The sequence below is a fragment of the Crassostrea angulata genome, chromosome 8 (assembly GCF_025612915.1).
Source record: "Crassostrea angulata isolate pt1a10 chromosome 8, ASM2561291v2, whole genome shotgun sequence".
Taxonomy (NCBI): domain Eukaryota; kingdom Metazoa; phylum Mollusca; class Bivalvia; order Ostreida; family Ostreidae; genus Magallana; species Magallana angulata.
In genome coordinates this window covers 48915338-48933666 of record NC_069118.1, presented here as the reverse complement: position 1 = coordinate 48933666, position 18329 = coordinate 48915338, and the positions used below count along the sequence as shown (strand labels likewise).

General features: G+C 32.7%; 3 protein-coding genes across 3 annotated transcripts; 2 read left to right on the top strand and 1 right to left on the bottom strand.

Annotated features, from left to right (window-relative positions):
- The first annotated feature begins 1244 nt into the window (after window positions 1-1244).
- On the top strand, window positions 1245-3597 carry LOC128158687 (leukocyte elastase inhibitor-like). The gene is made up of 2 exons (XM_052821624.1): window positions 1245-1284; window positions 2154-3597. Exon 2 carries the CDS (start codon window positions 2185-2187, stop codon window positions 3415-3417), a length of 1233 nt encoding a protein of 410 aa, XP_052677584.1. The 5' UTR covers window positions 1245-1284; window positions 2154-2184; the 3' UTR covers window positions 3418-3597.
- Window positions 3598-9861: 6264 nt separating this feature from the next.
- On the bottom strand, window positions 9862-13357 carry LOC128158697 (uncharacterized). The gene is made up of 4 exons (XM_052821640.1): window positions 13159-13357; window positions 11907-12138; window positions 11573-11683; window positions 9862-11260 (listed from the first exon to the last, which is right to left on the bottom strand). Exons 1-4 carry the CDS (start codon window positions 13249-13251, stop codon window positions 10917-10919), a joined length of 780 nt encoding a protein of 259 aa, XP_052677600.1. The 5' UTR covers window positions 13252-13357; the 3' UTR covers window positions 9862-10916.
- A 2271-nt stretch (window positions 13358-15628) lies between these two features.
- On the top strand, window positions 15629-18257 carry LOC128158691 (galactoside alpha-(1,2)-fucosyltransferase 1-like). Its single transcript, XM_052821634.1, has 2 exons — window positions 15629-15744; window positions 16992-18257. The coding sequence occupies exons 1-2, from the start codon at window positions 15717-15719 to the stop codon at window positions 18029-18031; spliced, it is 1068 nt and encodes a 355-aa protein (XP_052677594.1). The 5' UTR covers window positions 15629-15716; the 3' UTR covers window positions 18032-18257.
- The last annotated feature ends 72 nt before the right edge of the window (window positions 18258-18329 follow it).

Below are 18329 nucleotides of genomic sequence, written 5' to 3'. Positions count from 1 at the left end.
ATTACCCCATGCATATGTGGGATAATAAATCCCATGACATCTATTTTATGGCATTAAAAACCTTAAACTGTTATTTAAGAAAAAAGTGGGTTTTTAAACCCCACATTATTTCATGGGGTTTTCTGCCCCATGGGATTTATTGCAAAACCCCATGGGGTTTGCATGGGGTTTTCTCTGGGGTATTTTTTCCAAGCTAAAACCCCATGGGGTTAGAACTTTTAAGTTCAAATATCTAAAACAAAAAACTATCTAAAAATGTTTCATTTTTTCCATAAATTTATTTAGAATTAAAAAAAAAACACCAATTGGTACTAAACTTTGGTCGATAGTGTGAATGGAAAGGGGTGCGCAACGCCGGAAAAATGTCCATTCCGAAGTTGTCCGTCCCACTGTTTATAATGAGTCACTAATCTCGTTTTTACGATTAATAAATATGTCGTTATAAAGAAATGATATCGTTATTACGAGTAAGTGTCTCATCAAAACGATTCAGCACGATAATAGCTGGTAATCGTTACAACGATTTAATCATTTCATGATTACGAGTTCAAATCTCGTCATCACAGTATTACGAGTTAATGTCTAGTTATAGCGATTTAATATATTGTTATAACGAGTTATAATTATAACCAGTATAAATTGGTATAGTTACCTGTGTAATGTGACGTACTATATAATTGTATGATTTTTTTTTCTCATATTTGTTACCTTACAGCGTAGCGCAATGAGTTTAAACGTTGACTACAAATATGTGGCCCAAGTGTGTTTACGGGAAATTGAAAGTAGGAGATTTCCAATTTCATATGGGGAAATATACATTGAATGTAAACATTAATAGATATTTGTAAATTTTGAGAGAGGGGGTGTCCACTAAAAAAACAAATAAATGAAAACTTGAGCCAATACTAAATCGAATGACACCGCATTAGCTGACTCTATCAATGTACATGAGAAATAAGTATTCTTTGACACTCGGCAAATAATTTTTTTAAAAACATCTTTATTCTTTAAACAATAAGCTAGCAAAAGAACTTTATCAACATTGTGAAATTCAAATCTCTTGGTTCAAATGGTCTAGACGACTTTATTGTAAGAATGAAATATGAATATTCCTACCGAAGACTAAAGTAATGAAAGAATACTTTGTTAAAAGGAATTGTGTTTTAAAATTTAAATGTTCAGCGATTGTCATATTATCTTATTTAAAAAAGCGTAACATCTCTACTGCTCATATGGAAATAAAGCGGACGAACTAAGTGCATGTATAACTTGACGATTCCTCAGGTATGTTAATATATGTACTGTTTTGATTGCCCCTAGCTAGGCTCCTCACGTATGTAAATACTGTCATGTATTGCCCCTAGCTAAGCGTGGACTCTGGTGTGAGGTGGGGCAATGGTCTTCTCAATACTTAAATTCAATATATTTTGTTTTGTTTCTGTTTAATCTATGTATATAAGGCAGATTTCAGTTAAATATTTTTCTACCAAATTATGACCCCCTACCCATGACCTCCAAAACAAAACAAACCCACAAACAATCATGTATTATATCGTTTTGTTTTTTTTTCTCTTGCAATTTAATAATACTACAATGATCATGTTTGTGGTTTGTGATGAAATATGATCCAGATAAACCTACCGTGACTTTTTAAATCACAGTAAACTAATTTAAACTAACAGTTAGCTATATCAAATGTTATTTGAGACATGCCGGTTACCGTAGTATATTCTTATATCTGTAAGTGACCAACCCAGATATCCAAGTGACCCGGAAGTTACACTGGGGTTTACCCAACCCTTTGCAATGTCATTGTGCAATTGGAGAAAATTGTTTCATGCAAATATTTATCATAAGATTTGATTCAAATCTTGCATACATAAAACTCTATATGTTAATAAGAAAAATCCAGATAAACTAAAGCAAGCCGTTTATACTTTTTCCTTTCTTTTCTATAAACAAACATAAATTCAAACTGTAAAAAAATTGAAGGGACGTTAAAGAATTATCAACAAGCATTCTAATTTAAAAGTAATATTCCTGCATAATTTCCTACTAATTCACGTTTCACTTTGATTTTAAAAACGCCATGCTGCTTAAATGCTATTTTGTTAATAACGGTAATAGATTGCATGCATTTTCAATCATTTCAGGTGAAACTTGACATAAAAAAGAACTGAAAAGATGTTACAGACTAATATCTTGTTTATTGTGTTACTTTTTGTTTGTGTTGGTATATACACAGTAATGACGACTGGTCAACCCTTTAGAAATAAAGAGACCGCAAGTGCATTTGGCGATGCCAACAAGGCTGTCATGTTGAGTCTTTTGAAACAGTTACCACAGGCATCGAACGTTTTCTATTCGCCTTTTAGCATTTCCACTGCTTTAGCCATGGTCCACTTGGGAGCAAGAACACAAACTCTAAAAGAAATGAATGAAGTTCTTCATTTTGACAAAATGGCAAAGGATATCCACTCAGCTTTTGGGGGTTACCTGGAGTATTTGTCAAAGGAAACTGGTGATGTTACCCTTAAAACAGCAAATAGGATCTATCAAAGCATGATGCTTAAGCCTGAAGAGACATTTATGAAAGAATGTGAAAAGCATTTCAAGGCTGCAACAGAATCAATGGATTTCTCTCAGTCAGCAGTAGCGAGTTCGAAAATAAATTCTTGGGTTAGTCAACAAACAGAAAGTAAAATCCAGAATCTGGTTCCAGCTGATGCACTAGATGCCTTAACAGTCATGGTTCTCATCAACGCCATCTACTTCAAAGGGAACTGGAAAAGTCAATTTCAATCCGAGGAAACTCAAAAAATGGAATTTCGAAACAAAAAGGATAATTTCATGACTGACATGATGTATCAGATGGATTATTTTAGATTCTGCCATTTACCCGAAATGCAAATAAAGGCCCTAGACATTCCATACCAAGGTGATAAACTAAGCATGCTCGTTCTTCTACCAATGGCTGTGGATGGACTAAATGATCTGGAAAAGAAGCTGTCTGAACATCTTCTCAATGACATCATCAGTAATCTCGAGGAGAACGAGGTCGAGGTGTATCTTCCAAAGTTCAAAATGGAAAGTGAGTTTAATTTGAGGCCCTATTTATCTGCTATGGGGATGTCGTCTGCTTTTGACGAGAATAAGGCGGACTTTTCCGGAATGGACAAAAGCAAAAATGTCTACATCAGCGAATTGTTTCATAAAGCATTCGTGGAGATGAACGAAGAAGGGTCAGAAGCAGGAGCTATTACATTTCTTGTGACAAGTACCTCTAATCATATAACACAAGAGTTCAGAGCAAACCATCCTTTCCTTTTCTTTATCCGTGATTCGGTAAACGACGTCATTCTTTTTTCCGGCAGATTCTACCAACCAGTGGAAACGCCCGGTAAAGACGAATTGTAAATATTGCTATAGAAAAGATTTACTTTGCCGTCTGAACAGATATATTCTAGACGTATAGTATTGATTGACGAAGTATAGTAATGGACGTTTCACAGACTGAGAGAATATTTTTTTTCTGAATAGCCATAATCTAATAATGTTTTTTTCCGACACTGTTTTGTATAATTTCACATTCAATTATTAAACAGACTCGAACAAGTTTAATGCTTTGTTTTGAAATATTTCATTGTCTGTAGGGATAGACATTGCAATCCCATATTTATATATTTGCAAGTTCAATTTTTCGAATTTAAAAGAAATGAAATAGGAAATACGTACTCAACAGTGTCCTTTTCCTTAATTTTATATATAGTAAATACGTTAGCTTTTGTTTTTATTTACACTCCTCCTTCGAACCACGTGGTGTCTCTTTGGGTTAAAACTTTACTGAATAAATGTAGATTTTGGTTTTCGATTTCACTCTAATCCACGCATGTAGGAGTTGCTTAAAAATCATGTATCTGCTGCTCCTGATGACGATAAAAATGCAAAAAAATTGAATGGTAATAAAAACAACATTTGTTTTTTTAAGACGATGAAATTCGAATTTCTATACTACGAAATCAGTATTATTTGTAGCATCACTTTTTGACGAATTTCAATTTTAACACTTTCATGATTTCGTCAAAATTGTTGTTCGATAAATTAATACGTTTTTTCCTAATTCTTTAAGGTCTTTAATTTGAGGAAGGGAGGGGGTCCACTAAATCCATAAAAACTGAGCCTATACGAATTCGACAGTGTCCACAGTAGCTGACTCTGTCAGTGTATTTGAGAATTTTTTTTCTTTAGTACACTTTGAAACCGAGCAAAAAAAGTTTTAAAAACATTTTTATTTTCTAGGTGATATGATGGCAAGGAAACGTTATCAAAATAATTAAATTCAAGACTATTGAATCAAATGTTCTCGGCGATTTCATGGTTAGAATAAAAATTGAATATTCCTGCCGATGACTTAAGGAAAGCCTCAGTCAAAACTAATCGTATATGTTTGGAGATCGTGTGTGTGATCCGTGTATTGTAACTCTTGGCTCTCCTTGCTGATCGTAGCGTTAAAAACCGTATTAAGGTGACTGAGAGTGTAACATATGACAAACGGACGTTTGATGGACCAGTCGTAGATCTTACGTACAAATTTGCTTTAAGACAGGTTGCTGATCGCAACTTGGGATATCCATAGGAACAGTACTTTCGCCTTACGATTACCGTATGGAGCATGGACACTTATAATTTTTCACATTAAAGAAATATCATTTTTTCTTTAGACATATACTTAAATATATCTACTGCAAGTAAGTAAATTTTGAAACGCCAAAAGAACTCGTAGGAAAAGAAGACTATTATAAATTTCTTATTCTACGCAAGTTTTTAATTCCGCAATTCCATTGCTTTTCAAAAAATCGCAAGAATATATAAACGTCAAAAGAACTCGTAGAAAAAGAAGACTATTATAAATTTCTTATTCTACGCAAGTTTTTAATTCCGCAATTCCATTGCTTTTCAAAAAATCGCAAGAATATAAAAACGTCAAAAGAACTCGTAGAAAAAGAAGACTACTGTACATTCCTTATTCTACGCGGGTACTTAATTCTGCAATTCCGCTGCTTTGCATAAAATCGCAATAATAAAGAAACGCAAGCACCATTTTTTGGTATTAATTAATATGAAAACTGAAAACTGTCGCGATATTACGCAGAATAATATGATGGATAATTATTCTAGTGCTAAGGCGGCATTTTTGCACCTGTGTAAGCTGCGTATATCGAAGGAATTAAATATGATTGACCATTGCTTAAAGAGTTTATAACCACCTTTGTTATTATTGTATCTTACCAGTGAAGTGAGATATTTACCTTTAAAAAAGAAATTCCAGCGGGAAAATGATTTTTCCATAGAAAAAAAGTGCTCCTATAAAAAATCTGAAATTTCCTATTGGAATACAAGAACTTCCTATAGGAATTTCAATTCTGACTGGATTTGATCAAAGCCGATAGGAGATCTTAAATTCCAATAGGAAAACTACCTGTCTGAATTAAATTTCTTCAGGAAAGACCATTTTTCTATAGGAAATATAATTCCTCTAGGATTTTGAAAAAATCCTACATGATTGTCGATATTTCCTGTAGGAGAATCATTTCTTCTAAAGGAATTATCATTTCATATTATATATTTATTTTTAAAGATAAATATCTTGACTGTTTGATAAAACACACTAAAAACAAATGTGGCGCTAAACTCTCTAGACAATAATATATTCTGTGGTATATATGGATTTTTCCGAAACTGCATCTTAAGCGGGTGCAAAACTGCCACCTTAGGACTGGCATGATTATCCGGCACAGTCTTTGATATTGATTCCTCGCGTTTATTAAGCAATTTACTATACGTGACTGCACTTATACATTTATAAAATTATTGTGCTGAAGAAATTTCCAATAATTTTTAAAAAGAACAGTTGCATCGACAAATGCTAATAACTTGTTTTTCTATATTCTTTGAATAATTTTCATAATGTTCACTGGGAAAAATAAGTTAATTCTTTGAACGAATAAAATGTAAATGGTGTCACTCTTTTAATAATAACATTGGCATAAATGCAAGCTATAAATAGGATGTATATATTAGGGCACTTTCTCCTGCACGGGCTAATACTGGGCCAACCTTGATCTTATTCTCTTGTTGTTGGACCCAGTCTCATATAACCTCCAACAAGCCAACATGCGTTTTAGTTTTCAGACTTTTATATAGACTTTACATGAAATATACTTTTACGTGAGTTTGGTATGCATCAGCACCGAACGTCTGATTCCAATTGACTATAATTAACAATTCAAAATTATATATAATGAACAATGGAATAACACAATGAAGGATTAACACAGTAAGTACAGATGCAAGGAAATCAATTATCAAACAGCTATTGATCGAGTAAATCATGACATTTAAGCAGTGTGTACATAAAAAGATTAACAAGAAAGCAAGCGTCAAATGGGCTGCAAAATATATATATATAATTGTTGTATGAATCCTTATTGAGTGTTTACATAAAACACATCAAAGAAAAGAAAATAACGAGTTGGTTAACTAATATTTTGGTAAATTTTAATATATTTTCAGCAACACGTTTGGAAGTTAAACATTTTACTTTTATTATTAAGAATCGAGTTCGTTAGCATTTCTAGAGGTAATTGTATGACCATTGCCATAGAATGAAGTATAGGAGAACACATTGAATTTTTTGTATTCTAATACAAAGTTCAACTTATCATTATTCTCTTGAAGATTATGTATTTCAAATCTTTCCTATTTTTTGTTGCATTGTATTGAATTAAAACTAAATGCATTACTTCATATGACTTAATAATAAAATAGAAATGGATTTTTCAAAATGTACATTAGAGATCATACATTGTAAGCTCATCCTGTAGAAACATGACAATTTCAAGGGTAAAAATTAAGCCGGATAATTTTTTTCCTAAATCTTATCTACACTTCAGTTTATGAAGAGAGTCATGCTTATTTAATTGCTTGAGGTTCTCAAAAGTATTAATTTTTAAAAAATAAGGTCAGCTCAAATTTTCAGGTCTTTCATATTTTTGCGTAAATAATTGATATTTCATAAATCAAATATATCATAAAAATCCATGTCATTCAGGTCTTTAGTATGTCCTGTATACCAATCTCGATACATTGTTTTGAAAAGAATGAAAAGCTCCGAGTCTTTAAAATTCTTCTGGTCTATATTTTCATCTATATCAACTAAGATTTCTTCAATCATTGACCATGCCTTTTGTTCTTGGGAACTATATTTCTTAAGAAATGTCAAAAACTGCTCCATGCCTTTTTTTTGTCTGCGTTTTCAGTCGTTTTCGCTCGCCTTCCTCTAAAAGAACTGTCTCCTCTTCCCTTTCCTTACGTCAACTATGGGTTTTCCACCAGATGCCATACTGATAGTACTGTAGTGATTTTCAGATGAAATTATGCCAGGAAATTTTGAAAATATATACACATCCTAAAAATGGCATTAGACATGTTTGATGAGAAAAAATGCACAATAAACTTTCAGATTCACATGCACACCACAAATACGTGAAAATCATTGATGCTTCCTTTCAAAGTACTGATGCATAGAACAGAGTTATCTGGTATTGAAAAAATATTTAACACCAATTGACCAAAAAAAATATTTGACATAGCATATGATCATGACCAATCTATAATGACTGTATTATTGTTCATTTCAAATAATGTCAACATATTGTTTGATATAAAGTTACCGATATGTCACTAATGAGATCAGTGTTTGCACATATACACACAATGTCCAGGAACACCATGCACCACAAATACCGATAAAGTTTATTTTATTTTACGGGAAAAGATGTAAAACAATGTATAGGCTCCTCGTAAACATGTATTTTCTTTCAATCACTTTTGAATAAGTTGACTTTAAGGCTGATTTGAAAAAGCAGCTCAGCGTTTTTAACATGAGGGTTGTAAGTTTGAGTCTCGGTGTGGTCAACATGCAAATACATACCGGTATTTCTACTCTTTAGAATTCGGCGTTTTTCCATCAGCTGAAAAGATTTTACTGCAAAGTCAACGTACAAGCCTGATACGCAATAAACGTGTGATTTTAGTGTCTGTACTTTCGATTTCATATTTTTTGAAAAGTAATGGAGAAAAACTACATAATGTAATGAGAAAAAACACTTTGTAAGCTTTTTGTAACCATAAAAATATCAAGTCCTCTACCGATATGCTGGATTTACTTCAGTGATGTTTAAGTTCAACATTCTGACTACATTCGTAGCTTGTAGACATTTTGCCAATGCTCCTAAGTGTACATATCCTAATTCTAAGACCATATGTCCCATCATTTTGTTATCAACATCATAGGGAATAAGATATATTTTCAAAGCAAACAAATAACTGAAGACTTACCGTTTAATGTTGGCCTTAATGTCAAGGACCACTATTTTATACACAGACACACTCGAGTGTTTGTCGTTATCAAGATTTTATAATTCAAACGTGACCTACGTAAAGTGAACCTGAATTCATGGTACAAAACATATATTACACCTGTAAAATAATATTAACATGGCAGTCAGTTTGTTAGTTCTTGTCAATTTAATGTGGTACGCATGGGACAATTTTGGTCGCTTCGTCGAAACGCACGAATAGAGAACCCATGGATTCCAATGGTGCTTCAGATGTCATGAAAAATGACAATAACAAACTGACATCTCTTTCAAAAATCATTTGAATCTAAATAGACCATATTCACACTCAAATTAACGTGATATTATTTGTTATCTATATTTGACTACAAAATTCATAAATTCGTATTTATTTAAGTGAAAATTGTAAAAGCCTCAGCGGGATTCAGAATCAGCTAATGCGGCTCAGTAGATGACTATGTTTTTGGGGGTTTTTTTTTTTTTAGAGTTTGACATCAAGAATGTGAGAAAAATATACAAGATTAATTTAAAGAGGCTGCATGGATGGTCAAACAATTTACTATCTGGTCTGCCTCAACTTTTACGATATGATTTGTTTAGCTGTAAACTCTTTAGAAAAGAAAAAATCTATTCATTTTATCTTTCAAATTTGGGTATTTTTCTTTATTTTTAAACAGACCTCTTCTTTTAAATGAAATCGATATAGTCTAAAAAAAAAAAAAAAAAGCCACGACCAAATAGCCCCTTTAACTTTTCATTTCGTAAAAAATACATCCCGGCCAATAGGAAGGCCGTATCTTATTTCCCTACATCGAGTCCTTTTGTGTTAGCCGAGGATTGATGTCAACAAGACTGCGAGAAAAGAATCCATCATGTTACTAATTTCCCGACGAATTAAAGCAAGCTGCAAGTTGTTAGAAGCCTTAACAGTTGTTCTCGAGAAAAAGACTTTTTAAAATCACTTTGAAGACTCAAGTATAATTTGATTTAGGACAAAACCGTATGATTACTCCTAGAATATCTTAAACCTTCTCCAAAGGCGGTCAGTGTTCGACGTTTTGATTAGAGGGGCTACGAGAAGCTATCTGAATAAAAGTTATAGGAAGGGAGAATCATGTATATCTCGTTCATTTTGAAAGATTTAACGTTTATACTGATTACAGCATTTGGTTACCATAAAAGGATGTTTTGTAAGACTTCTGTTAGATCATATAACGAGTTCTTTTCAATCTCGCTGAATTGAAATACATTACATTCTTGATTAGCTTACGTGACGTATAGATTTGATTGTATTTTGCTATTTAGAAATCAAAATCAGTTTGAAGTTGCTCCAAGTTTTATTCAGCAGCAGGTCATATTTTTGATAATGATAATTCAACTAAAAAAAAAAAACAAGAAAAATTGCGGAAACATTCCATTGATAATTTGATGACTGTCTGTAGATATGTGATTATTGTTTAATACATAATTAAGTACTTCAAACTACAATGTGTTACTGCTTGTCACCCAAAGACAAAGTTACGTTATAAGTAAAATACATTTTCACTTAAGCTTGATATATAACGAACTTTATCCCAAACTGTGTGCATTATAACAATGATAGCCTTACCTGTGCATATAATACCTCTTCAGAGAAAATCGTCTTTCAAGATTTAAAAAAGATGAATTTAATTGTTTAAAATTTAATAAAAATGAATGGTTTACATTACTTCCACAAACCAACGAAGATCGTTGTATTTCTAATCTTCTACATACTAAAAGAATCCAACTAAAGCATTTCTTAAAAATCAGTTCTGGTTAAAATTTCTTATAAGTCAGAAGGAATCAGATATACTAGTAATTGTCATAACGGAAGGAGAAAAGACATCGATTCGGTTATTAACAGATGCAAAAGATAAAGGAAATATTTGAGAACTTTTAACAAAAACTTTAACAACAGTAGTTTTGAACAATTCCTTTTTAAGATGTTAACCTTATATTTTTTTTATAATACATGTACAATGTAACCATGATGTAAGACAAATAAAATCATAACACTTGTAAATAAATTATATAAAATATTAAAAATAGCACTAAACATGTATTGAAAACCAACTTTTATTCGCAAACCTCCCTACTGCAAATGTATCCCGCTGCAAATCAGCTCTCTGGTGTTTATGGCATGGATTCAAGGTGCATTATAGAATGTTTCGCAAAAATATTAATTTGCGACAAATTCTATTTCTGGTAGTTTCGCAAAGTAGAGACTTGGCGAATAAAAGTCAATTTACAACTTTACAGGGTTTTTTGTGTGATATAGATACTGTAATTGTTTTGGGGATCACTGCACGACTGCATCATTTTCTACCAATTCTGCCGTCAATTGTATTATTTTTGTAAATAATGATGGCAACCAAGTTAAACAGAATTTCTTTTCTCCTTGGTTTATACAGCAGCTTTTGTGCCCAATAAATTGTTTTAAAAATGCTGTTTGTGAAAGAAATATTGATCCATGTTTTAAACAAGATCTGTTGGCCCTTTCTTGCAGCATTTTTCGTCGATGATCTCTCTGAGCCAGTAGAGACCAAACACCAAGAGGTGTACCAAGGGAACAATCACAAAAACGAGGCCAAACAGCCACAGAACCCCGAACCCGGGCGCTTTGAACCAATCCATGTTCGGGTATACCGGGCGCTCGTTAGCAAGGCTGTATATCATGTTGAAGAAGAAGGTGTAGACAAACAGGAAGGCCACGGGTTGGTAGACGTGGAGAAGTCTGGTTTCCTTGGAGCCGACCAGGATGTTGCCGATGACGTAGAACGCGCTGAAGATCTGAACAAGGATACTGGCGGCATCGGTTTCTATTAAATGTAAAAGTAAAGAATTGTTAGAATTTATACCTTAGCTGTTAAAAATACAAACGTGTAAAAAAGACTGAAAAGATAGAAGGTTTCGAGATAAAATAGGAATGGCATGTCTTCATTTTCCTATTCAATTTATATATTTTGATTGACAATGTATGCTTGTAAAACATTCTGGTAAAAAAAAATAACACTACTTTATTTCAAATAGCAAAAATCCACCTCGCATGATATTTTGAACAATTTGCATTAATTAACTGACCAACGCTAAAGAAATATAGAATGGAGAAATCCTTTAACGAAGCTACTCACCGACAGTGACCAGACTTCCGAGGAGGATCAGCATTGTGAGGGTGGAGGTGTTGGTGATGTTGTACAGGACCCACACGACCTGTAGATACCAGGGGGTGCTCACCAAGCCGCCTACAAAGAGCATGTTATAATACCATAAACCTCATGCACAAAATGACTGTTAGACAGGGCAAATATCGTGGAATCACTATACTAGTATATTGTTTGTTGTGGACTGTGTTTTTCTCACGAATTAATTAACATCCAAGATAACTTTTTTACTGGTGTATATTCTTATAAACGGGATACTGTATTTACGTTAAATCTTAAAACTGGAAAAGTGTTGGTAATTTACCGGGAACTGGGACCAGTAGAGACTGTTTTTTGATGAACACGTAGAGGGTTGCCACGCAGTCACTGACCGCCCCCACAGTCAGCACGGTGTACACCCAGTTGGACAGGTAGAAGGGCCAGGGCTCGGAGTAGGGCGCCAGATCGATCCTGTAGTAGGGCATCAGGATTAGGTTCAGGGAGTGATATATCGCCCATATCAGTGTCCAGATAGGGTAGAAGAACGTTGGAACTAGCTGAAGAGATAAAAAAAAATATTTACACAATAATTACATGTATAAACAATGATTACCGGTTATATGTTTTCTATTTGCCGGTTAATTTCGATGTTTTTCGGTTAAACTCTGTGTTTGTCGATTATAATATGTAATTTTCGTTGTTATATTCTGTATATTATATAATTTTCGTGGTTATACCGGTATTCTGTGTGCGTCGTTAATATTAAGCAGTTTTCGGTTCTATTATGTGTTTGTCGATTATATTTAACGTTTTTCTATCGGTTATACTCTGTGTTTGTCGGTTATATTAATTGTTTGTCGGTTATATCATATGCGTTTGTCTGTTATATTATAAGTTTGCCGGTTACACTATGTGTTTGTCGGTAATGTTAAGAGTTATGTGTTTGTCGATTATAATCGGTGTTTTTCGGTTATGTTATTATTTCGATAGTGTGTTTCATGGTAAAAAATATGTTTGGGTTACGGTTGAAAAGTTTCAACTACGCGTGTAATGTTTATTTAATTTATTCTCGCAACAAAATTTTTAATTGGTTTCTAATTTAATGACTTTCAAATTTGTCGATATGTTTTAAAATGATAAATTTGCTATTTAAATCTTAAATATTGAAATGGTGTTATCACAAGATAAAAATCTGTTTGTTCTGAATTAATATTCTTTTGCTGTATATGAAATTTCAATGCAACTGGTTTGCTTTAACAACAATTCTAAAAAAAAAATTAAAAAATAATCTGAACAATAATCCAATTGATTAGGGCATAAATTCCATTATTTAGAGCTTTAATTCTTTTAATGCACAAAATCGATCATATGTGACGTTTTCAAAGAAGTGAAGAGACACCTTTTACTTGAGATTGTAATAATTTTGTAATAATATCTCGTTTTAACAGACCACTTTTGAAAACTTTTTTTTTTCAATACGACTATGTATTATCCAAATAAATAGTTTTTTCGATTAGTTACATGAAATTTATTGTTAATTGACATTCTTTAAAAATCTAACTATATGTAGCACTTACTTTTCCAAGAACGAAGGTTCTTGGCTCTACATTATTAATTTTCAACTTATCCAATTTAAATTCATCCTTAAACTCGTTGAAATCCTTCCCCATATTTGCCGATCACGATACCAACACAACCGCCTGCCACCTCCAAGAACCGATCCGATGAACAGTGGATGTGTACTGTCCATTCCTAACCGGATGGCGGACATTGATGCTTGTATTTGGTTTGATCTGTGAACAGCATGTCCTGTTCAATTTTGAATGTTAGCCAGCAGTGTAACTACAAATCTTCACTGCGCATGCCTAACCGGATGCAGGACTTTGCTGCTTGTGTTTGGTTTGATGTGTGAACAACATGTCCTGTTTAAGTTGGATGTATAAAGGCAGTAATGTAACTACAAAATCCTGCATCCTTATTTCACTGTCGTCCGGCTGAACCCGAGTTTATGACAGCTGGACGGCCGTGGCCATTAGCCGTGGCCATTAGCCGCCATTTATATACTTCATTCATTAAGCTCCTTTAGAATATTAAGAGCTTTGTTTAAAAGGTTTTAGAAAAATATGTCCAAGTTTAAATCTATAATATTTATGTTTTCCTTTCTAAAAAAAATAATTGATGACAAATTTTTTTTAAATCTAAAATTATAGCGCAATTCTGGTTTTCTCTGTAATCATTTTTTTTTCATTGAGCCGCCTTAATTCATCAGAGCTTCATGCTGAAAGGCTAACACTTAGAAATCTTGTTTTGATTTGAAGACTAAATAATATAAAGAGGGTTCGATAATCATTACATTTTTTAGCCTGTATCGATCTACTTTAGAAGGACAGTTCTAAGTAGTGTAAAAAAATATATACCAAAAATCAAAAAGTAAAATGTATGGATTTTTTTCTTTATTAGATAACAGTATATAGCGAAACAAAGCATATCTTAAAATTCAATGTAGATTCGATGGTTAATTTGTTGACTATCCAGCCTCCTTAATTGAAATAAATAGATTTAAAATTAAATTTTTGATTTAAAAAAAAAACTTCAACCGGTTAAAGTCTCGGCGGTCATGGCCATCTCTTAGAGTAAAAAAGAAAAGCTAATAATTGAAGTACATGTATATATGGATATATCAAATTGAGATTAAATTTTTAAGTTAAATCTTTAAAACTTTTAATATTAATCTCAATAGATATATCGTTTTGTAGGTGTTAGAAATCTGAAATGTTTCAACCATAAAGTCTCTTACTATTAGCATAATTCGTAAGAATTCAATTACAAAAAAATTCAATAGTCAAAAAAGAAAACAAAACAAACAATCAAGCAAACATATTTGCTTTAGATTTTTTTCTGAAAAATTAAATAGATACAATGAAGATATAACTAGTAAAAGTAAATTAATTAAGAATTTTTTCAAAAGTATTATTTAGATAAATTAATCTTTAAAAAATATGAAATTTAAAGTCAAAATTTTTCATTTCTGAGAAAAACTTACTATTTTTGACATAATTATTGCAATAAATAAAAGTAAAACTTTTGTCTGACGCATTTTGATGATTTTACGATTTATTTATTCACCTTTTGAAAATAAATTGAATAAGATCACTGAAGCATTATTGTTGTCTCTTAAATAGTCCAATCCACGCTTTGCAAAAGTTGTTTCCCTTTGCGGGGTCAACCCAAAGGTCAAAAGGGAAAAACCTTTTTCCTTCTTTATGCTACCAAATATCTGGGCGTCCTGTGATAAAATCACTTTGAATTGAATTTATTCCTTTAATGTGTAAGTTGCCCCATCCTGAAGCAATCAAAATACATAACGGAAACGGAATTTTATTGTCAAATGACCAAGTTACAAACCTCTAAACTACAAAGGCTTCTGTGAGAAACATATGAGTTTTTCACAAAAGCAAAGGGACATAACTTTTGTAAAGTGTGGATTGGTCTATCAAATGTATTTATATGAAAGTTACCAAAGAGTTTGAAATATTCATATCTTATAGTAACTTTAAATTGAAATTATGTTAAACATCTAATATCGTGTTAATCATAATTTACGATTATACCTTTTTTGAACAGAGAATAACCAAAATAAAGTAATAATGTTAGATTTTAATTTCAATGCAAAGCTACAGGTTGAAGCAATGGGGACATTTTTTTAATTAAAATTGTAACGTTTGACTTCAGTTTTATTTACAAATTGAATGTCATATATTGCTTTTGTTCAAATCAGTATCCTCGAAGTAGAATACTTGTTTTAAACTTATACGCAAAATAGCTATTTGTAAACAGAAATATCTTTTTCTTAATATGCCTGATTGTTTATCAGTCATAATAAGATCGAAAAAATCTCTATCTCTCTCTCTCTCTCTCTCTCTCTCTCTCTCTCTCTCTGAGAGAGATAAACCTCAGTCAGATCACAAGACAATTTACTAATCACTCTACCATTATAAACAATCGATTGCACCCCATGATTTATTATCATCCCCCAAACACCCCTATCTACAATGTTATCAGCTTCATATAAAGATAAATCAAAGTCAATAAAACACAGAAATAGTCTCTTAAATCACCGCAAAAGGGTGAAGTAATGATCAAATTTACTAAGTCCAAACTAGGTAAGTTTTTTTCTACTTTCTTTTTGATAAAACCTTGACTTAAAGTATATATACAACCGACATCCTTTCTGGTTTCCATGTATCAGTATACATGTATATATACAACTTGTGCAATGGGGTCAGTGATCTTGATTGTGTACACTCAACCATACCGGATACAGAACTTGACCAAGGATGTACAATAGGCCATGTTTAAAGCTATTTCTTAGTGGAGTTGATTTTGTCACCACCATTGATAATTCTTCCGCTTTTAAACACATTAAATACATTTATTAAAGAATTCATCCATTTCGTTCATTATAGTTTAAAAATTTACTTCAAACAGTTTAAGAATTTTGTGGTTTATCTCTTCAGTCTTCAAGTACAGGTGTAATGGGATCAGTGGAATTGGATTAATGTACAAATGAACGTACATATGTATATATATACCGGATACACATTATGACCAATTAAGAGTTAATATGCATGGATATGTGTAGCTAGCTGTGTTCATTACGAAAACTATTTCCATATCCATTTAATATTTAAATTATAACTGGGGTTTTTTTTTAAAATAATTGACAATGTAAGCAATAACCTTTAATTGTTTTCACCCGTTTCGATCTTGGCAGTCTGAACTTTTACCCAAGACATGTATTTCAAAACCCTTTAAGATTGCATCAAAAACTTTTTATTTGGTTACGCATTTATCGGTAATTGCTTATTATATCGTGATGTTACCATAAGTATATGGCATTTGTAATACAAAATATATGAAAACTTCAATTTGCATCCCGCCCCTTGCACCAATTGGGGGGGGGGGGGGGGGGGGGATACATATACTTTCCAAAAAAAATTCTTACCTACCAAAAAAAAAAACAAACCTTATCCGTGGGGGGAGGGGGGGGGCTAGTATGCCTATGACTCCAACTTCTCAATAATTCAAATCTTTTCAAGGTAAATTTAGGAACAATTATCTTTGCTGCAAGAAAAAGTGGGAGCTGAACCCTCTATGATGCTATGTGCCTAATGGTTAGGTCTAACTTTGCAAAAAAAAAAAAAAAAAGTGGGGGTTCCGACGCCTATGCACTATATATATTAATTTTGTTACTGTACGCATACATGATTTCGTGTCATATTTTCTCGCATGCTTAGAGGTATAAATTTAGCCTGCTTCTTTCCAGACAATATGATTTTTTATGATTGCTTATTCAGTCTACACAACATACATGTAACAATGTTTATATTTGGGTTTTTTTTTTTTTCAGGGGCATTGTTGCTTCTTTTCATGACAGCATGTTTTTTAATGCAGCGCATTTCTATCTTACAATATCAAAACAGGAATAATTCAAACTCGGTGTTTCTAGAGATATTACACCCTACATCTGTACATTCCATAAATGGACAAAAGAAATACAAAGATTTTTCTCCACAGTTGACAACTCCGGAAACTAAGCCCGTTGCTTGTATGGTTTTCAATGGCAGACTTGGGAATCTCATGTTTAAATACGCATTTCTCCACATCATATCAAAATCTAAGAATTTGTATCCTATTCTTCCGGAGAATTTTGAACTGAGTAGATATTTCTATTTACCGGAGTACGAATCTCAGGAACAAAACAGCAGACGACAAGATTGTGACAAGATTAAAGAGCGGGAAATCGAGAGATGGTCGTGCTCATATGACGACAAATTCACGAATTTAACCGAAAAAAAGGAAGTGTATTTCCATGGGTATTTCCAGTCTTGGAAATATTGGACAAAATATGAAGAAGAAATAAGGGAAATGTTTACGTTCAATGCAGAAATTCGGGAAGAAGCAAGTGATAAATTATTACATGTACTCTCTGAAATGGGATATGCAGATTCCTCGGATGACGTAGTCGTCGGTTTACATTCAAGACGTGGTGATTATTTATGGAAAGCTGCCAAAGAATTCGGTTACGTCACGCCAAATGAGACCTATTATTTGAATGCTATGGCATATTTCAGGAATAAGTTCCCAAACCAACGTGTTTTCTTTATTGCTGCTTCGAATGATATCAACTGGTTACGCGGAAAACTTGGGAAGGAAGAGAATATTTATTTCTTGGAGAACAATCTTCCATTCATAGACATGGCGATACTATCGTTATGTCATCACGTGATCATGTCGTCAGGGACGTTCGGATGGTGGGCGGGATGGATGTCACGTGGTACTGTTGTATACTATAAACATCTCTACACACCTGGGTCGTCATTTTCTACCACCTTTAGAGGTGGAGACATTGGTGACTTTATTTACCCTGGGTGGATAGGGTTAGCATAACAAAACTTAAACTATATGTACATAAACCATAGTTTTCATTTTCATTGATTTTATTTTGTGTTGTCATAATTCATAGTCACTATGGAAACTGAACAAATGCTTATTTTATTGTCAAATATATCATTACTTGTTTTTTGTTTTGTAAAAATTTCATGTAAAAAATTCGAAATCTAGTCTTTTAATTTTTTTTTTCAAATAATTATAACAGTCATGCCTTACATTTCCTTTTGTTTTGCCTCGGACTAGAATGTCGCGACGTCATTGGATGAAACGCGTCACGTGGCTGCCTTACAAATTT

What these genes read in the sequence shown, in the direction of transcription:
- LOC128158691 (XM_052821634.1), top strand. Translation starts at nt 15,717, where the DNA reads ATGATCAAATTTACTAAGTCCAAACTAG. An exon ending in ATTTACTAAGTCCAAACTAG is followed by an intron (nt 15,745 to 16,991) that starts GTAAGTTTTTTT and finishes TTTTTTTTTCAG; the next exon opens with GGGCATTGTTGCTTCTTTTC.
- LOC128158697 (XM_052821640.1), bottom strand. Translation starts at nt 13,251, where the DNA reads ATGGGGAAGGATTTCAACGAGTTTAAGGATGAATTTAAATTGGATAAG. An exon ending in GAACCTTCGTTCTTGGAAAA is followed by an intron (nt 12,139 to 13,158) that starts GTAAGTGCTACA and finishes TTATCTCTTCAG; the next exon opens with CTAGTTCCAACGTTCTTCTA. An exon ending in CGGAAGTCTGGTCACTGTCG is followed by an intron (nt 11,261 to 11,572) that starts GTGAGTAGCTTC and finishes TACATTTAATAG; the next exon opens with AAACCGATGCCGCCAGTATC.
- LOC128158687 (XM_052821624.1), top strand. Translation starts at nt 2,185, where the DNA reads ATGTTACAGACTAATATCTTGTTTATTGTGTTACTTTTTGTTTGTGTT.